Raw genomic sequence first — 21099 nt, 5'->3', positions numbered from 1 at the left:
GGTACACTCAAAACATTTCAACCAAATATTACCAGGAAGCTTTCTTTCTGTTTGAAATGAAAGTACAAAACACCAGAGTTGCTACTGAACTCTGCATCTTGCTAGTATGGAAACATGAAGTGGAGTAATGGCCAGGAAGCCATTAATGTTAGGAAAGCTGCAAAGCTATTGGCCAGGGATATGAAAACCTTCTTGAGAATTGAGTTTCCGGATGTCTAAGTTATCTAACCAACCTAGTGCAAGGACCACTGAATGTTGTTTAAAAGCTTCTGAATACAGAACATCTCCTGATGTTTCTAGGGTTTTGTCTATTTGTTGGCTAGAAATATCTTAATTGAAATAACGCCTTAAAATGGTGACTTGGGAGGGAGAAAAAGTCACTGAATTTTGATGCATCACCACCGTATTTTGTAGTCTTCAGAAGAAGGTGATAAGGCTATCTGGACAGGACTCCAACTGTGTGTTTTCTTATTGCTCTCTGAATTTATCAGTACTATGCTAATAAAGTCTATTTGGGTTCTGTGAGCTCTTAAGTCTTTAAATGACCAAGAAAGGAGCACATTCAAATTGCTGGCTTGTGATTCACTAGCCAGTAAGTTGATTGACAGCAAAAATACTACAAAAAAAAAAAAAATCTAAGTCTACATACATGAGAAAGATGTGACAGAACAATAGTAGAAATGAAACAAAAGTTTGAAGAAAATTTACAGACTCCAGGTCATCATTGAGCTGCTGAAGTGTGTTGAAGCTGGTGAAGGATCACAAGTCTTATGAAGAGCAGCTGAAGGAACTGGGGTTGTTCAGTCAGGAGAAAAGGAAGCAAAGGGGAGACCTTACCGCTCTCCACAGCTGCCTCAAAGGAGATTTCTTTACTGAAAGAGCAGTAAAAGCATTGGAACAGGCTGCCCAGGGAAGCAGTGGAGTCACCATCCCAAGAGGTGTTAAAAAAGCGTGTAGATGTGGTACTTCGGGATATAGTTTAGTAGGCATGGGGATGTTGGGCTGATGGTTGGACTTGCTGATCTTAGGGGTCGTTTCCAACGTTAATGATTCAGTGAGTGGAATACAAGAGGGGAAACAGGTACTTGAAGCAGCGTTTCAAAGAAAAGCAAGAAAAGTTATACTAACAAAATACAATACAGCGACAGTAACACTGGGAAACACCAAAGTAACCCACAGACAATTTTCAATGTAAAATCAATAGTTTATTGCCATGCTACATTTTTTTTTTTTCCAAATGAAGTTGGCACTGGTAAAGAGGGAAATTGTTGTCATGATACATAATACATTTTTTAAAAATGCACACTTGGTAAGCTTTCTCAATAATGACAGCTTAAAACAAGTGAAATTAATTTTCTTTTAAGATTAATGTGGAATGGCATAAAAATACACTCTGCATAGTATATCACCCTTTTTTCATAAAAGAAATATGGAATGTTTGTAGAAACAAATTCATCAAACAGGGCAAATTAATGGAAATTTTATAAACAATTTGGCAATGGTACTCCCACTGTTTAGACTTTTTTATATAAAAGAAATAAAAATCTAGAAAGCTACCTTTATACAAAGTTGCTATATTTATGCCTTTAAGTAGGAAAAAACATTTTATAATGCAAATTAAGACATACAATAATCTTACAATATCATACAATGTAATGACAAGAAAGGAACGTACAACATAAGAATTTGGCCTTCGTAGAAATGTCTATTTCTGCATTTAATAAATGCATTTGTGGCACACTGGTGACTATTGGTATTCTTACTACTACCAGTCAGCTTTCAGGCTAGCGCGGTGTTCAGCTGTACTGTAATGGCAGGTCTGCAGTTTAGTTAAAAACACAGACTGTTTTTCACAAGATGAAAGGTGATGCTGCAATGAAGTGAGATGTGAAAAAAGGCAACATGCCTGCTGGTTGAGATATCTGTATCGTGGGACAACATACAACACTTTTCTTTCATACCAGAGCATTTATTATACATTCAGTTACTAAGTACCAAAGTCTTACAAGTGAGAACATCTGTGTTCAAGATTTGGCAAAATTTCAGGGAAAATACAAAGTTAGTACCAAATATATAATATATTATATATAAAATGTGGGTGTATGATATACACATGTATTCCAATGCAAAAAAACTGCATTATTATGGAGTTAAACGTGCTGACATCCATTCCTAAACAACATAACCATTAAAAACAGGTATAATTGTGATCTTTCACAAACTTTAGAATCACTTCCTCTTTCATACATAATAGTTAAAGCAACATATATGCAAGTATGACTAAGAAATCAAAATTCACATAGTAATCTGAACTCTGACCACAACAAATAGGAATTTTTTTCAGTACATGTTATTAAATATATTTATATTTTTACAGTATTTTTAGCGCATTCCTGAAGAACTTGACCAACCAGGTTCTCAGGTGTAACAGAGCTGTTATGTCACCAGAACTTGATCTTGCAGGAAGACATCCAGTGGCCTTGAAGTCAATTATGAATCGTTCATTTGGCTTCAACGGACACTGCGTGAGGCCTGAACAAGCTCTGGAAGGATGGCCCTACTAACAAGGAAGATTCCCTTCCTATTGTGACAGGGAAGGACACATGGACTCTGGGCTCTCTGGGTTGTTGGCAGGTGGTGTCGGGAATGACCATGTAGAGCACAGCCCCAGCACCGGGGAGTGCAAAGTGAGCTCCATGGCACCTTTTGGGTTCTTGTGGAGAGCAGACGAGCTGCTCCTCCACATTCATCACTTGGCAGTTCGGTTTCTACGGGTCTCAGACATGAGCTGTGGCCCCAAGGCATTAAGTACTTTGCAGACACAGAGAAAGATGGTCCCCATTCTGAAGGGCTTGAGCATATTTCTTAACCATATTTTTTACATAATCTCCTTTGTATATACACATATTTGCTACATAAAATAGAATTACAAAGTAATGGATATAGCACAGAACATTATCACAATATATGTATATTACCACACTAAATAATTACTAAAACTGCAAGAAAAATTTCAAAATGCCCTTTGTAATATATAAAAATATAGAAATATCCACACTTGTTTTATCAACTTGAAAAGGTAACCATCTCTTTTATTCTATACGTACACCTACACAGTTTCCAAACAAAACACTGCGTTAATCTGGAGTAAACACCGTATTAGGATCATATCCTCCTAAAATATCTGACAGACTTAGTCACATACCTTACAGCACAGTATCACAAGAAATAACGCATACATGGTCAGAGTTACAGCTGCGAAGTCAGTTGTATTTTTTCTTATTCACTTATCTTGTCCAAAAGAGGAAGTAACTCCTAAAGATTGCAAAAGAACCTTAACTCATGTCTTCCTGTCTTTTTTTATATATGTTCAGTAAGGACATCAGCAACCCTGACTCCATCTTAACGCAGTTTTTTGTGGTGGAATTTCTTCTGCCTTTTTTTCTTTTTTTTTTTTTTTGGAGTGTATATGAATTTAAAATAAAGATACCGTAAATGAACTTACATTTATATTAAGTAAATACTGTCAAATATAAATGCCTGAATTGCTACCTCAAGGAAAAGAGGGGAAAGATCTTATCATCAAATTCCAAAAAATACCTAATTCTATCTATCAAACTGTAGGACCAAACTTCTTTAGGGGAAACAGCAGAATTTCAGATTTAGGTCCACTATCAGTTCCTACTAAATCAGCTTCATCCTATCTGCAGCCATTAAATAAATTAGTATAGTGCCAAAATGGAATTCCAACATTGATCCCACCTTACACAAAGAGGAAAATACTGCTTAGAAACAGAGGTCCAAATCAGATATTACTTTGAGCGTGTAACTATGTAACCAACATTAATCAGAAGTTGCATTTTTACTTCACCGTCAGCGATTAAAGACAGTCTGCTCTCTCCTGACTCTGTCTCATTAGTTAGACATAAAACAAAGCCTAGGATAGCCAGGTTTTGAGCCAATACACCAGCAACATCTGCTGCTGATCCGTCACCTGTATAAGAGCAGCTCTGTTTTGACACTGGTTTGGACTTTGTACAGCTTACACCTTTCTGTGGCCCTTTTTACGCCCAGGCCCTCGTCAGAAGTGTAACCACACACAAATATCCAAACATCAGCGGAAAGGGGGGGGGGGGGCTAAGCAGTTTATAATATCAAATATCTATTTGAACACTTCAGATTTCTATAAAAGTTCTGTACACTTTAACAGGAACTCTAATGAGAGCTAAGGTTTTCAGAATGGTCTTTTTAATATTGTTTTATGGAGTCCCCAAGAAACACCACAAAACTAACTGTCCTCTTGACAGCAGTTTGAGAAAAATATTTTCTTGATTTAACCAATGGATGAATCCTCACTAACTGCATTTCTAGTACAATCTTTATTATGTACTTTTGGTCACCATTTCATCTTTTTTTATCATCTCGAGTTCCTTAAGACACACCAACGTATGTCCTTCCCAAAATCACTATATTAAAGGAATACCTACAGTTAAAGGCGTTCCTTCATCAAATGTGCTAGAAGGGTAGCAGCCAACTGCATGTTGTGGATGAAAAAGGAACTGATGGAGATGCTGCCATTTTTGCAGGACCTGGTTTATGTAAACTTAATATATCTCAATTAATAAAGAAAATGGTTACATATTTGTAGTTTCTCAGTCGGTACACCTGTGGGCCCAAAATAAATATGATCTAAATACTGTGGAAAGCATTCAGCTGAAAACGGAATCATAGATCAGACACTAAACCTAACATCACAGCCTTTAAAAGAGACTGAATTGAAAAAATATTTATCAAGTCTCAAAGGGTAAAGTGCATTGCAACTACATCTACTTCAACGGGCAGAAAATAAGGAATGCTAAAGATGAGTAGTGCCGGTAATGGGGACTACCCAGTGTGTTTGCAGTGTACCCAAAATAAGAAAGCATTATCCCACCTCTAAAATATAAGAAAGTAAAAAAATAGGACTAGAAAACATGTCCGCAGGCTAGTTAATATAATTAAGGCTACAGAAAGTTGTCATTTCAGTATGTTCTCAGTTCTGTGGACCAGAGCTAAGAAAACACCCCCTAAGAAGTACTGTGTAACTTGCAACAACATAAAAAAATTACTCAGACCATCCCTTGAATCTGAGGCTATTCAGGATAAAGGCATAGGACAGTGCACTGGAACTAAGGAGGGATATGGTTGGTGGCTGTCATTTCAGCAAGTCACTTAAGATCTACCCGAAGCCTCTGTTTCCCCATTTGTCATATTAAGAATACTACTTCCCTGCTTCACAGTTGTGTTTTAGGGGTCCAATTGATTAGTATTTCTGAAACACCCATACTGTACAGATGAGGACCATATATTTCTAGGCAGCTAGTCAGACCATATCTGTTTGCTTCAAAACACACGCTGAAGCATTAGTTCCACTCACAAATTTAAATGAGCTGTAAACTAAGAACAAGAATCGTACCAGTATATTGTTAACCCAGTAAGTACTTTGCAATACCTGGTAATTTCTCTTCAGTACAGACCAAGACTGGTCTGTAAGGTGAGGCAACAGCAAAGATACGAAAGAGCACTAACACTGCAGACCTGTAACACATCTAACTCTAGACAGTCATTACCTTCTTGAGTACTGAGGTCGCCCTACAAGTCAATGAGTCTGTCACAAGAGTGTGCATAGGCTGACCGTGAAATCATTAATGATGGTTTTTTTAATCTCATTGAAGTTCCTCGTAATGGTCTCAATGACTCCCACCTTTTACTTCTGCAAATTATGTTCTTTGTGCATCTGGTATTTCAGTACCATACAGTCTGTAAAGAAATTCAGAGAAAAAGGGTTCCCTGATATCCCTTAGCAGTGTGTCAAGACACGTGTATTTCAGGTACTATCACTGCTGCCACTACTAAACTGAGAGAAGATCAAATAAGAGGATAACAAAGAAACAGGAATACACTCCAATTTAAAAGACTGAAAATAATTGTAGTCTGTTTTTTATAGAACTTGAATTAAAATATTGCATGAAGACCCTTAATTCATCTTCAGGTCTCCAAATGGCTTTTCTTGCATGTTTTTGCTCACTCACAGTTCAAGGTTTATTTTACATCACACGAGTTCACAGAAGTGTCAGTTCCACTACAAGCACAGGTTCAAGAGTAATCTCTTCTGCTGCTAGTACCAAGCTGCACCTGCAATACTGCCAGAATTAAAACCAAACCAAAATAACTTCTGCTATGGGTGCATCTGGCATATTCCACAAACAACATTCTACCTGAATGTACCTGTAACACTGAGCAGCCATCATCGTAACCAAGTTCATCAACTGCAAAAGGAAAAGAAGTATGCCCATAGATAACACTACCTTCAGATAATTTACTACATATCTTTCTAGATTAAAGTATACCATAAACTATGGATACACATTGCTTGAACGTACAATTTTCTATGAAGAACTATCAAGTCCAGTACCCTGCCTCCCGTGTAACCTGTGTCTGGTGCTTTAGAGGAAGACAATAACTGCATAATAAACCTTTCCAGTTGTGCAATAATGCATCCTGCTGGAGAGCTGGAATATTTGTCAGGCATAAAAAAGTAGAACACTGGACAAAGACAACCATTTGGCCTCCAAGAGTCTTTTTTTGTCAAATGCAGAGAGACAGACAAACAAAACCAACCCTGAATAATAATTAAAGTTGTACACAAATTTTTGACTTTTAAAACAAGACATTATGGGATAGAAAAAAGAAACAAATGCAAAGAAGGGAAGGCACACTGAACTATAAAATGACAAGAGAGCCTTAATTCATACAGCCAACCTGTGAATCCCTCCAAGAAAAAAAACCCAAAACCCTAATGAGATTAAAATTCTGTCAGATTTCACAGAGAACTTCATACACCACTGAATTCTCTTCTAGCAGAAGAAACTTAAGGCTGGGTTTAGAAACGTTTATAGCTCTGATCAACAAAATTCAATGTGACCTCTCAAATATCACACGAGTTAAGAAAATACTGTGAATTAGAGGCCTTCTTGCCCATGTGGTTTTAAGAAAAAACCCAACAGACAGAAAAAGGTGTGGTGTTTATATCCCTTGAGATGAACCAATGTATCTTGTGTACAAACTGAGTGAATCAATGCAATTCATTCTGGAGGACCCACTTCAGTGGGGAATGAACATATGTATCTTGAAAGATTAGGTTTACCTGCTAATAATGCACATATCAAGAGGCTTTAAAAAGTGTTATAAACGCCATTAACAAGAATAGGCACCAGACCAGAATATTTATGAATTCAAAACTGGCGTGTCACTCAGACTCTAATTAATTTAAAGAGGCACTGTGAAAGGTGGTGATGCTGCTATGCAGTAATTACTACTACTGTAGAATGAAATAGTGTTACCTAAATGAATACTTGCTGTACATTAATTCCCTTTAGTTAGACACGTACATGAAGTATGCAGAAAAAGTTCTATTAGTCTATAAAAGGCGTTAGTGTTAAGAAATGCAAAGTATTTGCATCTTCATTATAAACTTCACAAAAGGTGCAAATGATTTAATGCTTCCCAGGCTCACATAGGCAGGTCAGTACTGTTATGTCTAGTTTTTCTAGAAGTACCATCATCTCGGGGCAGTGCTTTTTGCAGGCTTGACATAGCAGCAGTTCTTTCAATGTCTATCACAGCATACAGCTCTGTGCGCCTGGTTGGAGTTTGCGGAAGTGGAGTGGTGGGGGTTTTTGGAGTCTGAGGGTTGTCGGAGTCACTACCACCTTCCAAGTCAACCTGTATGTAGTTGAGCTGCCTGTGTTCTAAACTTGGACGCCTAATGTCAAAGTTAAAGACTGTTGGCGTACAGTCCCGACGTCGTGTAAATTCTACTTTATGAGCACTTGCTGGCACTGTTACATTCTCTGTATTGACATAATTATGCATTGGATCTAAATTATTATGATAGCCATTCAGAGATGGAGTCTTTGGTCCTAAACTGTCATCTTCATCTCTACTCAGCTTGCGGGCTTCCCAAACAGGTGGCAAGGATGGCAAGTTCTCATAGTTCAACAGCGCAGTTCTCCTCTGAGCAGAGTTGTTAATGTTCTGGGTGTCTGAGGTACTGGTTGATGTCAAACGACCTCTCCTGACCCCTGAGGCACTAGGGATTGATAACCTATTCATATTTTCATACACCAATTTATTACCAGATGGTGTTTCTCTACGTTCATCACTGTCGTACCCAGTGTCCCATTCAGTGTTGTTTGTGCTGCTGCCACTAACTTGGTCTCTCCCAAGTTGCTCCAGTTTCTCTCTTTCCATTAACTGCCTTTGAACAGGTGTTGGTCCTAGAACAAATTTGACTCCTTCAGGCTCCAGGAGAACCTGAGCATCTCTGTCATCAGTACACGTCTGATCTTCTTTCACTTTAGTTGTTTCAGTGTTTGAAAGCTTTGATTCCAGTGGCGCATGCACACTTGATCGATTTTTTCTTTCTTCTTGTACCCCAGTAGTGTTGACATAAGTATGCACCTAAAAGGGGAAGAAAAAGAGGAAATGCAAATGCCATTTGTGCTTTCCCCCCCCCTTCTAAATTTCTCCTCACTTTTTAATCAAAACACCTGGAAAGCAAATCTTGTGGTAAGAGCAAAGGTCAACTCTCTCACACTGCTGAAATAAGTTCAGTTTTGGGATTTTTCTCCCTGAAATTTTGCTGTTCATTTTGTTAATGTTACTCTAACAAAATAAAAGAATTTACATCCTACATTAATAATTATTTTGATTTGATGTTTTCTCGGTTGTGCTTTAGTTACAGCTCTTCAGGTTCTCTTCCTGCTCGGCTCTGGTCAGGGATGCCTTGAGCTGCTCCAGCTTAGCTTGCTAGTTCACAGGGACAAAACAGTGAAGCAGAGCTCTACTTTGTTGTCTCTTACCATGACAGTAACCAAGAGTTCAATAGTTGTTGCTTCAGCTAAATTTATCTGATTTCCACACTGCAAAGGAAACTTACTGTCCATTTAAGAAAAAAACAAACAATGACCTAAAAAGATCCCAGGATCTTGCCTTGTATGCTACTCCAGCACTCAGCAGAGAGGTTGGCTTTACTGGAAGAACAGTCCATTCATTCTTCAAGAGGCAAAAGCCTCCTAACACCAGAAATGAAGCAGAAAAACACACAATTCCACATGAACTGCAGGACTCAGAATTGGAGCAGGGGTTGGCACCAGATGCCACTAAGAGGCAGCAACACACCGCTAGTTTATCCCTCCAGGTCCCCCAGAGGGGATCAACACAAGGCTGAATGGGAAAGACTGGAGTAATGCAGTCATACTCTTAAGTTTTAACTCTCTGGATTCCCAAAGAGCAGCAGTCATCTAGCCTGCCCAACTTCTCTGACAGGCTATACAAGCTGAAGTGTTATTTACAGCTCACTTGACTCATACACTGATTCTTTAAACTCATTTACACTTCAATAACTCCAACAATAACACTTGGACTCTTCTGTGAGGGCTCCTAGCAAATACTTTCCCAGAAGACAGTTCACTGGACTTCGCTCTGGTTACCCTCTCTGCTTTCCAGCACTGTTTCTTGCCGCACACAAGAGTCTTCCTAAATCACACCACATTCTATTACACTTCACTAACATTTTCATTAGCAATCTGAATAATGAGATAGAACACACCCTCTGAATGTTTTCAGTCTATCCCAGACTGGTAAGGTTTCCACTGAGTGGGATCTCAGCAGCCTGAAGAACTGAGCCTATCGAAACCTCAGAAAGTTTAGCAAGAGCAAATGTAAAATCCAGTGCCTGGTATGGAACACCTCCAACAGCACAGGCTGTGCACCAAGTGACTTGAAAACAGCCTTGCAGAAAAGCACCAGGCTCCAGGTGGATGGGAAGCTGGAAGTCAGTCAGCGGTGTGCCCTTGCAGCAATGAAAACCCGATGTGCATTGATTTGCATAAGCAAACGCACGCCAGTAGGTTAAGGAAAGTAATTATTAGTGTCAATCAAGCACTTGTGAGACTGAATATGGGCTCCCCAGGATAAGACAGACATCACCACACTGAAGGAAGTCCAGTGGAGAGCCAGGATTAGTGGGGATGGAGCATGTGCCATACAAGGAGAAGCTGAGCAAGCCATCCTTGTTCAGTCTTAAGAAAAGGCTAGGAAACCACCTAATAGCTGTTTTCAACTACCTAACAGCTAAAGAAAAGGTAAAGCCAGACCCTTTTTAGAGATGTTCAGAAAAAGGCTACAGAGCAACAGATAGAAGCTGTAAGAGGAAAAGATCTGATTAAATATTAGAAACACTCTCACAACAAAGGTCATCAAACACTAGTATGCATGGCTCACAGACACTGTGGAATCCCCTCTGGAGTATTCAAAGCATGGTAAGACAAGGCTTTGTACAGCTGCCTCTAAGTTCGAAATCTCACCTGCAGGACTCTAGAGGTACCTTCTAGCCTAAGTTAGTCCACAAGCTGTATTCAGTAAATAGAAGACTGATGCGTATAGAAGCTTTTTGACAGACTATCTCATTATAAAGTACAATTTATGTGTTTAAAAGGAATTACTGAAATTTTTGAGAAGACTATATACAAATACACACTTTCTATATATTTTTTGTATATAAATATGAAGAGCAACTTAACGTAGTGATGCTTCCTCAGCAAGCTATCATACAAAGAATCATTTAAAGAGGCAAAGCAAACACTTCTCTGAGGCAGTTAACATATAGTAGAAATATGTTACATCTGCTACAGAAAAACACAAATGAAGGCCTACAGAACAAGCACTAGAAAAATCTGAACTAGTGTGGAATCTAAATTATATAAGGAGGGGAAAAAATACCCACTTGCTCTTCTGCTACAAGTAAAGGATGTGTTGATTCTTCACCGACAGAGGGGAGCCGTGCACTTCCAACGGAAGGATGCCTGCTGGAAGGATGTGATGAAGCATCTCCGAAAGATGGATATCTGGGATAGCCGTTTGGTAAGCTTTGTGCATTGAACCCAGGAGCTGATTCAATCAAAAAACAAGCAGAACCATATTAAAATACAACATTTTACTGTATATGAGTAAGATGCTTTATATCTTTGATTTTCAAAAGAGAAATTAAAATATATGAAAAAGTATTAATTATGCCCATGAGAGTTTTGCTGAGAGAAGGACTGGGAAAGCAAATTTCAAGAGTATAGCACGCAGGTATCTACCGGGAAATATGTCTGAAGCAATCACTGAAACTTAGGTGTGTTACGCACCATAGTCTTCTCAGTAAAGTCCCTATCCAACTTCTTCTACCATTAACAATGAGCCTCCCTAACAAACAGGGACTTATTTACTTAAGCTTCCATTTCTTTGAAATAACCGATAACCTGGAATTCACAGTTTCAAATATCAAATCATCTTCCTGGGATTACTTGAAATCCTCTGGTATTTTTGAAAGGACTTCACGTTATCCATCCACAGCAAAGGAAAGATTGCAAATCGAGTATAGATGTGATATTACCATTACTTTTTCCCTAATAAAAAAGCTGGAACATTGCCCAACATTAACATTTCTTAGACATGCTACAAGTAAAATATGGTGACACATTATAAAGCAATTCAAGAGATATTTTAACAAAGCAGTGCTCTCATGCAACAACTAAGCTCCCAAAACTTATGCCAAATAACTTAAAGCCAAATAACTTGACTAAGGAAGACTTAGGATTCTCAGGAGAGATTTCTCAGCAAGAACCTCGAGAGAATGCATTACTGATAATTAGCCAGAATGCACTACTTTAAAATAGCATTTGAGTTGCATTAAATCTTTAAGCAATTAAAAAGAAAATTAATTTAAAGCTAAATACCACATTCAATTCAGGTGTGTCGTTTGACAGTATAACCATACTTACTGGTAGGCATTCGAGGGGTTCTGGGAGCCTCCAATTCAGTTTGATGATTATTCCTTTCTACTACTGGTTCTTCTACCACATTTATGCTATTATTCTGCATTATCTCTTGCAACATATTAAACAGCTCTTCTGCACGGGCACATTTAAAGGCAAAGATCCCTATAAATACACAAGAAAAAAATCAAAATCCTTTAACTTAAGAAACATACCTTACGATGTATACAACTTTCAAATAACAGAACTGGAATCCATGTAATGAAAACCTGTGGAAGAAGCAAAAATGTTAACAAATTTTTATTGCCCCAAAACACAAAAATTTACTATGAGAACCTTTAAAGTGTTTATCTAATATAAGAATAAGATTCCCATGCACTGGAAATAAATTAGAACAGAGAACTGATTCAGTTAAAAGCAAAACTAAGTTCTGAGTGCTAAATGAGGAGCTAAAAAAAAAAAAAGCACAGAACAAGGCAAGATTTTTTTTTTAAGCTGATAAAAAGGATACCTGTTAAATAAATACATTTTTTAAAAGACACTACATGAAACTACTGTGGTGCTAGGAGGTCGTATTTTAAAAACCAGACTTCTATTAAATTACCATTAAGATAAGATACCTGCACAACAGAAAGAAGGATTTAAACACTGGGTAAAAGTTCAGTTTCTTTAAGAAGATTCAAATGAAAAGCTAGTAAGACAAACTGTGTGAAACAGACAGTAACAAACCAATTGCTTTAGGCTAAAGGATAGACACAGAACACAAAGTTAGCAGCAATACTGTGTGTTTTGCGTGTGTATTGTGCCACTTTGTCTTTAAACAGCAGGGAGCGCCCCAACTTACCCTCACCAGCAAAGTCGCAGCTTTGGATTATTCTTCCATTGAAAGCATGAAGTTAAAGTTGACATGCTTGTTAAACGTTGGTGCAGGTGCTCATTTTTTAAAATGAGTATTACAATCTTAAAACACTCTTTACTAGAAACTACCTACCTATATATTTACTTCTGTAAGTGCAATTATGTTAATATGCTGGCAATTACTATCATCATGTATTTATTTAAGGACACAGAACTGCTACAGATCAGAACTCCCAGAAATTTCATGAAAACCCAGCTGGGAATATATCAAATGGGCTAAGAGTAATTACACATAATTAATAGTCGGCTGGTGCAGTGAATAAGCTTCACGCTTGCAACATGGCAGCTGTAGAGCTGTTCTGCTACATTTCCCCAACCCGTGATCCCACTCAAGTACAGTAGCCTGTGTTGAATTTTTTTGTTTATTTCTGAAAATTCACACTGGATATTTAATTTTAATAGAAAAAAAGAAAATAGAAAAATCTTGGTTCACAAGCTTTAAAGAGCTCCCAGTGCCTAAGAAAATCAGTTGCCTTTGCTTTTCTTTAAAAAAATGTACTTCCAATTTGTCGATTCCTTAAATATGAGGTGAACCAAGTCGGCACTGAAACTGCATCAACAACAAGTTGATGAAACTTTGATTCTTATTACATATATTCACATTAAATACAATATGGTGACACACCAGCTTCTCCACGTTTTATATCCTGAATTATCCTGAACTGGGAGCTGTACTCCCAACACAAGTTTTCAAGGTTTTTATTACCTAGCATATACTCAACGTTTCACCATCAGTGCATTCTGACAACTTATCAATAAATATAATGTGAGATTAAATGGGAAAAAAAAAGAATATCAGCTAATGCAATCCATAAAAGCTGCCGGGCAGTATTCAGAGTATTCTCAAATGAAAAACTTCTTGGTCATTTCAAAAAATAAAGACGAAGTTTGGCAACTGTGCCCCGAAAACCCAGTGTAGGTCTCAGGAACAATGCTCCATTGCAAAATGGCAGCAGAGAGAACAATTTTTGCCAGATTTATTTTTTTCTTAATATTCACAGCATTTTAATATTATATAAGGAAGGCGAGAAACAAAAGAGGGAAGCAAGGGTTGCTGCTCACACTGCCAGCTTAATCCTCTCAATTTAAAAAAAAAAAGGGGAAGCAGAGCAATTAGACTCAGGAGAAAATTTTGCAGACCTGCTAATGGCCCATGGAGAAGAACACTCAAAATAGTATTTTCAATTGAATTTTATGAACATCTATTTTACACATATAGTAAAGCAGTAAATCAAACCTGTAAAATAACTTCAAGTGACTTTCTTCAAACAAGCTTTATTACTTTCCTCTTAAGACTGCAAATGTAGTATGGAATATACTGTAACATCAGAAAACATCTATATTTCTTAAGAGATTAATCAAGAACACCTTCTAATGTCTAAAAAAAAATAAACTGTCTGCCCCCCCTTGGACAATGAAGACTGACCAGCTTTGTGATCAATTTCTTTAATCTTCCTGATTTTTTTAAAGTGAAATTAAAAAAAAAAATGCAATTGCTAAATATCATTAGTGATAAAAACAGTACTAAATGCTAAAAATCTATAAGAAAATAAAAATCCAACCTAATTTCATAACATATGAACACATAAGAACTCCAATTGCAAACAGCTACATCACAGTAGAAAGGTGCAAAACTAGGCCGAAACCTCAACCAAAACAGCTCTTCTCCTGGGGACTGGTGCAGTGAAGAGAGAAACCCACGCCTCCTCACTGGGAGCCAGCCTTGGACTAGGCAGGCGTGATATGGGAACTGGAAAGGTAACCATCTTTTTCCAATTAAAGCCAAAGAAAAAAATAACTGAGCAGAGCCAGAGTTTACACACTTCATTAGAAAATGTGTCAAAATTTGAGAATCATGTCACCAATATACACGTATTTGTTTTAGGAAGAGGATGAAACAAAATCGTGTTACTGAAGACAATAAAATAGGGTAGGGATATCCTGTTCATAACAGTGCTCCAATCTTAAAACCTAAAAATAGAGAATTCTTTGAATTCCGAGGAGATTCCTCCAGAGTTCGAGGTTTCACTGCCTCTCCCTGAAAGTCAAGTCAACCTCTGAGGTAGAACTTCCCTGTAAAAAACATGTCCTAAGCTGACCAGAAGTATCCACACATACAAGCACGAAGTGCTCCAGATCTACATTGCCAAAAATTATGCGCGACTCAAATCTTCATTTTACTGTAAGCCCATCCCTCAATAAGCTAACTTTTTTTTTCCAGAAACCACATTATAAACCTACACACTTTATAACCCTTGCCTAAGGACAGGAAAATATATATTTTTAAACAAAACTGTCTTCAACATCAAATAAATTTCCAAGAAGCTTTATATAAAAAAACTCCACATACCTTGTCCAGTTTGACACCTTCGGCCACTTTCAAAAGAGAAAAGATTTGAGTCATAGCCATAGCGACGGAGACAGAGGTAGTGCCATTTTACAGAGTCCCTTTTACGGGTGTACAAAATTAGTTCTGTATCTGTAAGTTCCATTATGCCAGAACCCAGTTCATTACCATCATCATCCACATTAATAACCTATAAAAAGGAAGTGAAATTGCATCAGGTAAATACTTTACTAAGCACCAATATCACTACTAATAATCTTAATGTCCCATTGATGTGCTTCATCTGCTACGTCATTAGTTATGATCCTTGAGGCAAAAGTTTAAAAAACAAACCTCACCAAACCAGTTCTTTTGTTTCCACAACCCAGAATTAAAATAATACATATTCAAAATCAATATGAATAAGACTGCATAACATTATTGTAAAATCTGGGTAGAAATTTAAAATAGGAGATTCGTAAGATTAAATTTATTTTTAACTGGTTTTATGTACATATTCTAGTATTTCCACATGGATAAGGCATACCTCAGATAATGGAATCTTTCATAGCTCCATTTCTAAAAAAAAAATTATTTGCTTTGTCATATAACCCCACTTACAGTCGGGAAAAGGAATGAAAAAGGATAAGGGGCTCCAAGATAAAGCTTCCTTCACATACCTGCATTGCCTTGCACTGTGCTGAATCACCAGACTGTTTGAGATTTTTTTTCTCTGCCTTTTTAAAGTCAACAAATAATTCAAATACTCCATGGTTATCTTGCATGAAAATGTGTAAAAAGCTTAAACTCTTATTCTGTCTGCTTTTAAACCCGTTTGAGGTCATCTGCATCCTTCATGGAATTCAGAGAATGTATATTTTCCTCTGCATGTATTTCATCTCACAATACTGTCTTTAGCGGGATTCTTTCTTACTCAATAAAAAGGCTACCAAAATCTTCCCTATGGTATCAATTAATGTTACTCCTTAAAGAGACGTTTTCAACTTGAAATCTAGTCAACTGAAAATAATTAGGAATAGTTTCATCTGCCACTGAGGCTTATGCCAGCTTTCTTCATTTTGCAAATTACATTCTTTGATCTTCTCCCCCCTGCTGCTAAATCAGCAACCCACACAAACAATAGAGAAATTCTACAAGGAGGAAAAAAGTGAACTAGTTACATAAAGTGATGGCAAACACATTAAAAGCAAGAAAACAGATGAATATGTTTATCCTTCAGCTTTTTGTATTGATAATATTAAAGATTTTTAGAAATAATCAAGGCTTTAAAGCTCATTCCAGTGTTACCCTAAGGCAATGCATGAATCATTTTTCACTATGGAAGCATTACATTCCTTTGCTTACTCACAGAGACAGTTTGGAGCACAGAAGCAAATCCCACTTGTGTGACTATGCAAAGGTATGTTTACTTTAAGTCATTGATTTCATCAGCTTCACGTTAAGCACATTGAACAAGCGTTCACAAGCTTATGAATTCCAGGATGTAAGCATGTTTATAAATAAAATTTCTTCAAGGACAAAAGTTCTCAAAATGCTATTATAATCCATAGTGATCTTCAAGTAAAATCAGCAGTCCTACAGTTTCCCACTGCTGACCCCACACCTGGGTTTATAATCACACTTCTTCAACAGCTCTTCCCTGATGCTTACGACTCCCTTCCTAACTTCCAAAACCTCCCAAAGGCAGCAACACTTAAATGGGCCCTACCAATGAAATGGAGATGGAATCAAAAGCAGAGGGCTGCTTCTCCTTTCTGAAGACCAAAACAGTCATTAAAAAAAGCCTACCTTGTCTAGAGAATTCCTGTCACTACTGGTAAGAGAGGATTTCTCAAAGAAGCAATAGAAACCTGTAGCCACAGACACCTGCAGCTCTGCAATGCTTTAACCATTTGGTAATTTCACCCTATTTTCATTTTTATTTTTTTCCATCACAGACCTACTCTGCAAGAAAGCAACAAAATGATTCACAGCATATAATTCAGTCAGTTGCTTACCTTAAACTTGTTTCGATGGTTATCTGGGACCGTTTCTTTATCTGGACAGCTACAACAGCTACCCATGACTTCTTTAAAAGACCATGTGATCTCTAAAGAGGGGGCGGAAGGAAAGAAAACCCAAATTATCATTTAGTTGAAGTAAAACCAGACTATCAACAACAAAACAACTCAACATGAATTGTTTTGTGAAATTACAATTCTTCATGATGAATTTTGCAGTCATAAGTAATAAAAGTCAACATAAATATTACAAATAGTTTTTTTCAAGTTCACATAGATTTGGCAGTAAGGAGTGACAACACTGAGCTGTTAGAAGTCCTATCAATAATTCAGTTTGAGGTTACTACCAAACAGACTGATTTGTCACCTTAATTCCCATGGTAGCAGCTTGGAGGAAAACAAAACCCAACAGCTCATTGGGTGTGATTCTCATCTCCTAAACCAGGGCCTGTAATTACATAAGGCAACTGCCTGGATCCCAACTCCATCTAACTGAGCCCTCCCTGGTTTAGACTGCTGAGCACAGCTCAGTGACACCCATACAAGCCCTGGCCTTTTGGAGGTTACCAGGCACAGGCAACACAAGGAGCCCGCACAGCAATCCTGAAAGGCTGCCCTGGCTTCAGCAGCTCCGGGGCTGGCTTGCAACAGAGGGTGGAGGCGTTCCAGGCCTGCAGGCAGCCCTGTGCTGGCAGCCATGCAGTGGGGCTCTGTGCTTCCACTTTTAAATACTTCCCACATAGCAATGTACATAAAACTATGTATTCAAAGTCAAGGGAAGTAAAAAAAACATTTTCAACACAAATATTTTAAATCAGGGTGGGGGGAGTAGGGGGGTGGGGGGGATGGTGTGTGGTATTTCTATAAAGTTCTGTTTGGATTGTGCTACACGGTCTACTCAATTTGCCATACAATAGTAAAATATTCAACTAAAACAGAACAGCACGGCAAAATTAAGTAAACAAAAAATAAATATGCTGTAGTTTTGATATTTTCACATAAAGAATTTTTTGTACGTATGGTAAAGCTTTCATAAAACAGTTACCAAACCAAGTCTCACAACTTGCTTCTCCTCCCTCTACCATCTCGCAGAGGGCGGCAAGTCTCATACGAGACTTAAATAAAAGGAAGTCAGACAAAAGAAAACTTAACCCATTTACATCATCCTTATGTTGGATAAGGACTAAAATTCTCACTACACAAATCAAAAGTGGGACAAATCCTGGAAAAGAGCTAGTAAGTCAACAAGACATATGATATCAGGAATCAAGAAGGAAGACAACTGGCTGATAACTTTTCCTCACTAAAGGGGAAAAAATTCTGATGTCATTTTAAGGAAACCAGGACTTGCTTTCCAGACAGACATTTGTATTAGCATGTGGTAGTAGTACCCAAGCAGCACTTTCATCTGCTGATAAATAAGGTGCAAGGAATTCAATGAAGAGCAACTAACTTCTCCCCCTCTTCTTGACCAGAAAAGCCACCCAAAAGAGATACTGCTAACCTAGAGACTGTATAAATATGTACAAATATACCATGAAACACATGGAGAGGTAAAAGGATAACTTGATGGAAGAGTAACAACATGACTTGGATTAATCCAGTAAGAAAAAGGCAGAGTACCAGATATGTACTAAAAATCACAGATTCTGTAATGTAATTTCTGACATTTGCATTAACACATGCATTAATTGGACAGAGCTTTTTTTCCTAACTTAACATGAAACTAGGGGCTTGGTTGTTTGCTTCAACTCTTGCACAGAGAAGCTATGCTACACAATTTTTTTGCATAGTGAAGGGATGTCCTGAATTTCATTAATCCTCCCAAGCACTTGCAAAATTACACACTACTTTCAATAGTCTTCATGCATACATCCCATTGTTATTTTATCTATCCCATTTTTTTTCCTCATGAGTTCTGCCAGGTATTTTTAGAAAGGGAGATACAAATAAAAAAATGCATTACTAACTTCCTACCCTGGCACCCCACAGTGCCTCACTACAGTAATAGTCAGGTGTTGGTCTTGTAAGCCTACTGATGCTACCCTACTTATTCCAAGAATTCACTGCTAAAAGAGCAACAGCTGAAGATAGACGCAATGCAGATTAACTGTTAATATATTAATTTCCCCATGCAGCAGTGATTATTGCAGACACTTCTTGCAGCATTTAGGCACAGATGCTTGCACTTAATAAAGCCCAGCCTTACACCTCCCCAAATGTTTTTACGAAGTGGAAACAACTGGATAGCATCATGCTCTTAAAGTGTGATGGCTTGCTTCACATTCAGCATAAAATAACTGATCAAATCTGTTGGAGGCAAGTGCCTGCAATCTTAAAAATCATAGAATCATAGAATAACCAGGTTGGAAGAGACCCACCGGATCATCGAGTCCAACCATTCCTATCAAACACTAAACCATGCCCCTTAGCACCTCGTCCACCCATCCCTTAAACACCTCCAGGGAAGGTGAATCAACCACCTCCTTGGGCAGCCTGTTCCAGTGCCCAATGACCCTTTCTGTGAAATATTTTTTCCTAATGTCCAGCCTAAAACTCCCCTGGCAGAGCTTGAGGCCATTTCCTCTTGTCCTGTCCCCTGTCACTTGGGAGAAGAGGCCAGCTCCCTCCTCTCCACAATCTCCTTTCAGGTAGTTGTAGAGAGCAATGAGGTCTCCCCTCAGCCTCCTCTTCTCCAGGCTAAACAACCCCAGCTCTCTCAGCCATTCCTCATAAGGCCTGTTCTTCAGCCCCTTCACCAGCTTTGTTGCTCTTCTCTGGACTTGCTCCAGAGCCTCAACATCCTTCTTGTGGTGAGGGGCCCAGAACAAAAAACAACAGAAAACCTTAACTGCAAAGCAGCTTGGGAAAAATCACTAGAGTTTCAAGTAGAAAGCTGTAGTATATGAAGATGTATGATGTATAGCCACTGTATCTCAAGAACAAAAAAGAAAGGGTATGTAGTCAACCATACAAGCTCGTTATTCTGTCTCCAAGATGGTTTTCTGAATTATTAATATTAGACTAGGAACAGCGATGCTGCTTCAAAGGAAAGACATGAACCATAGCTAAAAGGAAGAAATGAAACAGCTAAGGAGCTGGCAGAATTAAAACTCACTCACCTAGATTTGGCCATTAATACTCCCAGCCTCTGCTGCAGCATCAGGGCTTCTGTCATACTCGAAGTACCATGCTGTCTTGTCACTGAACTGATCATTTGACCTAGAACTAGAAAAGTACATAAAAAATGTATTTTTTTCTGGTTTTAAGATGCCAGTTAGTAAACTAATGAAAAAACATACACTTTTTTAAAAGTTTTTGGCAGCATTATGTCAAGTGAGGTCTTTGTGGCCAGGATGCATTTGTAAGCAGTTTTAGACAAGAGACTGATCTCTTGGAGCTTTGCCAGCATTTCAGCACCTAGATGGGTCTTGGAAGAAAATAAATCTGGTGTCCCTTTCTGCAGCATAGTCTCTCACACTGGAGACTCCACTCATTCTTCGCACACTCTGTACCCAATTTAGCGTGTGGAAATGACAGCTGCAAAGCCCTCATTATCCTTCACACATTGAATCAAACCACAGCAGTCAAACAGAAGAACACATACTACTTACTCAGCTCAACTCCCTCTTGCTTATTCTACTGAACATGTACAAATGCTGACTTGTATGGCTAACATTACCCTTCCCTGCTTCCCTCCTGATTCTTGCTACACTATATTAACCATAAATGCTTGCTTTCACACCCCACTCCACCCCCCCACACCTCACCCTCCCACCCCATCACTGCTGGGTTACTCTCATACTGGCTATCCACTCAAATTTAACACCAAAAACTCAGCTGCTGCTTCCATTATGCAAACAGTTGGCAGCCTCCATTCTCTGTTAACACTGCCAGACAAGCACTTGATGTTTCCTCTGACATTGCTTCTTAAACTCAAGAGAAGGGCTAAATTCCCAGAAAAATACTT

General features: G+C 38.2%; 1 protein-coding gene across 3 annotated transcripts in view; it reads right to left on the bottom strand.

Moving 5' to 3' along the window:
* Positions 1–1183: 1183 nt before the first annotated feature.
* FRS2 (fibroblast growth factor receptor substrate 2) overlaps positions 1184–21099 on the bottom strand; it is a 52296-nt gene continuing 32380 nt past the window's right edge. Inside the window, exons 2-7 of one of the 3 annotated variants that reach the window (XM_069857236.1) lie at positions 20252–20357; positions 17127–17218; positions 15133–15319; positions 11871–12029; positions 10829–10992; positions 1184–8502 (exon numbers count right to left, since the gene is read on the bottom strand). In XM_069857236.1, the coding sequence (XP_069713337.1) occupies positions 7552–8502; positions 10829–10992; positions 11871–12029; positions 15133–15319; positions 17127–17192 (1527 nt within the window). In that variant the 5' untranslated portion in view covers positions 17193–17218; positions 20252–20357 and the 3' untranslated portion in view covers positions 1184–7551. Of the gene's footprint in view, positions 8503–10828; positions 10993–11870; positions 12030–12708; positions 12741–15132; positions 15320–17126; positions 17219–20251; positions 20358–21099 lie in introns of those variants that run through there. The other 2 variants (XM_069857245.1, XM_069857253.1) reach the window with 2 other exon arrangements.

Source organism: Phaenicophaeus curvirostris, chromosome 1 (assembly GCF_032191515.1).
Source record: "Phaenicophaeus curvirostris isolate KB17595 chromosome 1, BPBGC_Pcur_1.0, whole genome shotgun sequence".
NCBI lineage: Eukaryota > Metazoa > Chordata > Aves > Cuculiformes > Cuculidae > Phaenicophaeus > Phaenicophaeus curvirostris.
This window is presented reverse-complemented; position numbering and strand designations above follow the sequence as displayed.